The 2,401-nt window shown below is 45.4% G+C and overlaps 1 protein-coding gene across 1 annotated transcript in view; it reads left to right on the forward strand.

Annotated features, from left to right (window-relative positions):
* Positions 1-2,033: 2,033 nt before the first annotated feature.
* The window catches only part of LOC138972349 (uncharacterized), a 2,697-nt gene continuing 2,329 nt past the window's right edge, over positions 2,034-2,401 (forward strand). The window contains exon 1 of the mRNA XM_070345023.1: positions 2,034-2,270. Within this exon, the coding sequence (XP_070201124.1) occupies positions 2,060-2,270 (211 nt within the window). The 5' untranslated portion in view covers positions 2,034-2,059. The remainder of the gene's footprint in view (positions 2,271-2,401) is intronic.

Consider the following 2,401-nt stretch of genomic DNA (forward strand, 5'->3'; position numbering starts at 1 on the left):
AAGGGAGATCTCAGTCGTAGATCTTTCGTGTCGTTTTGGTCTCTTTTGTATCAGATAGACATCAACTGCATTCTAGGACGGCCGAGTTTGATATTCGCTATATTATTGGTCAATACTTCTGCCACACCGCGACCATGCCCGACAGCGTCCGCCTTATGTCCGACTCGTACAATAAAAGCCCACTGTAGACCTTTCATTTGTTTTTACGTGTAGATGTGTTAGAGCAAGTAAGTCTCATGCATCGCTTAACATGATCTGCGGAAAAGCCAGAATAGGATCACATTTCATCCATATTTGTCATCCAACCATCACCATTCCAAGATCAGCTCCGCGAAGGATTCAAACAATGCCATCCGGCATGACGGATGACGGAATCCATCAAGTGTTAAAGTGTCGACAACACCGTCCGTACAGAGTTGCACGCACGCACAGACGCACGAACGAACACACGAACGCACGAACGAACGCGCGTACGAACGAACGAACGAACGCACTGACAGACACAATTTATGAACACTCGAGGCTTCACATACGCACACACTGCACATATATAGAACATAGTTCATATCACTTTGTCCAAGCCCTTTTAAAGAAACCTTTTACGCTTTGAAAATATATATCATAGATACATCATTCGACCTGTAGGGGTGGCGGTGGTGGTCGTTGTGATGGCTGTTGTAATGGTGGTGGAGGTGATGTGTGTCTGTATGTGTGCATATGTGTAGAGCAACACTAATCAATTCAGTCGGACCAGTTGCTACACAAATAATACCAACAATAAACAATAATGTACCGACCTTTTTTGTTAAATTGTTACATTGTTTGAACCAACTGACGAAAACATGTATGTACAGTACATTTCGAAACGTACCCCCTTTTGTACACAATAAAGAGTACGGGCACCTACTGTCTGCAAAGCTTGTGTACCCGTAATGTCTTGTGCCAGATTACATCTATTGGTGATGTTTTAATTATCCATGCGTCCTTTACCTCCGTGTGTGTGATTCGTGCATCATTTCTTGTCAAATTATCAACGGCACCAACATGTGTTGCAGTAACAGCATTCAACTGTCGATCTTGGCGAGTGTCATTTTGAAGATCTGTCTACCAAAATGTAGTTCATTGTACAAGTTGTAAGTAGTCGTTTTGGAAGGAGCGTTCTTCCCAAAACAATATTGTGTGACAAACATAAGAAGCCTTCATGAGATTTGTAAACATCATGGTTCGAAACTTCTTTTTCTTTAGCTCCATTACAAGCAAGTAAACTGTGACGTGTAGTGTCCTTCAGGAGCTGTTTTCGTTGCAGTGGAAACTTGGAGGTACATGACATTGTGTCATTGCCGATGAAACATTGCAGTATGCATACGTCATTGTAAATATAAGGAATTGCCGGGAGCTTGAGTCTGAGGACTGTTACTACACCCCTCGTATGTGTGCGCGCGTGAGCCTTGCCTGCGTGCGTACGTGTATCTTATGTGTATATTGTGTGTGTAGGTGTGTGTGTGTGTGTGTAGGTGTGTGTGTGTGTGTGTGTGTGTCTCTGTGTGTGTGTGTGTGTGTGTGTGTGTGTGTGTGTGTGTGTGTGTGTGTGTGTGTGTGTGTGTGTGTGTGTGCGAACGTGCGTACGTACTTATTCGCGTACGTGCGTTTGCGTGCGCGCGTGTGTGTGTGTGTGTGTTAGCGTGTGTGTGTGTGCTAGTGTGTGTGTGTGTGTGTGTGTGTTGTGCGTGCGAACGTGCGCGCGTGCGTACGTGTGTGCGTACGTGCGTTCGCGCGCGCGCGTGTGTGTGTGTGTGTTAGTGTGTGTTAGTGTGTGAGTGTGTGGGTTTGGGTGTGTGTGTGTCGGTCAGTGTGTCTGACTGTCTGTTTATATGTCTGTCTGTCTGTTTGTCTGTATGTCTGTCTGTTTGTGCGTGGGTCTGTGTATGTCTATGAATATGAAGCCATTGGCATACTGTTTTGAAGAAAAGATATCCAGTGCATTCAGACAAGGAACTTACATCAATCTTTTGTATGACGAATCACAGGTAGAGTTCACATAGTCTGTCCGCGCTATCTGATGGAAAACCAGAACCACACTTGCTATTGCCGCTCATACAACGTGTCAGGGTCCAGCACCGTGACATGGCAGGGACAAGACTCACCGACAGGGAACCCAAGGGACCTGAGACTGCGCAATGTCCAGCGTGCAGACAACGGCACACAGTACACCTGTGTGGTCACCGCTGACGGTGTCGGGGAAAAAGCAGTCTACACTCTGCGTGTGGGATGTCAGTTTCAACGTAGTTTGATTTCCAGTTACTTTCTTTCACAAAAGACTGTTTGATTGTGTTTGCCGGAAAATCGTTCACAATATCAAATCACGTACAAGCCTTTAATAACTTGACCGCATGTTTGCGTT

The sequence above is a fragment of the Littorina saxatilis genome, linkage group LG8 (genome assembly GCF_037325665.1).
Source record: "Littorina saxatilis isolate snail1 linkage group LG8, US_GU_Lsax_2.0, whole genome shotgun sequence".
NCBI classification, from domain to species: Eukaryota; Metazoa; Mollusca; class Gastropoda; order Littorinimorpha; family Littorinidae; genus Littorina; species Littorina saxatilis.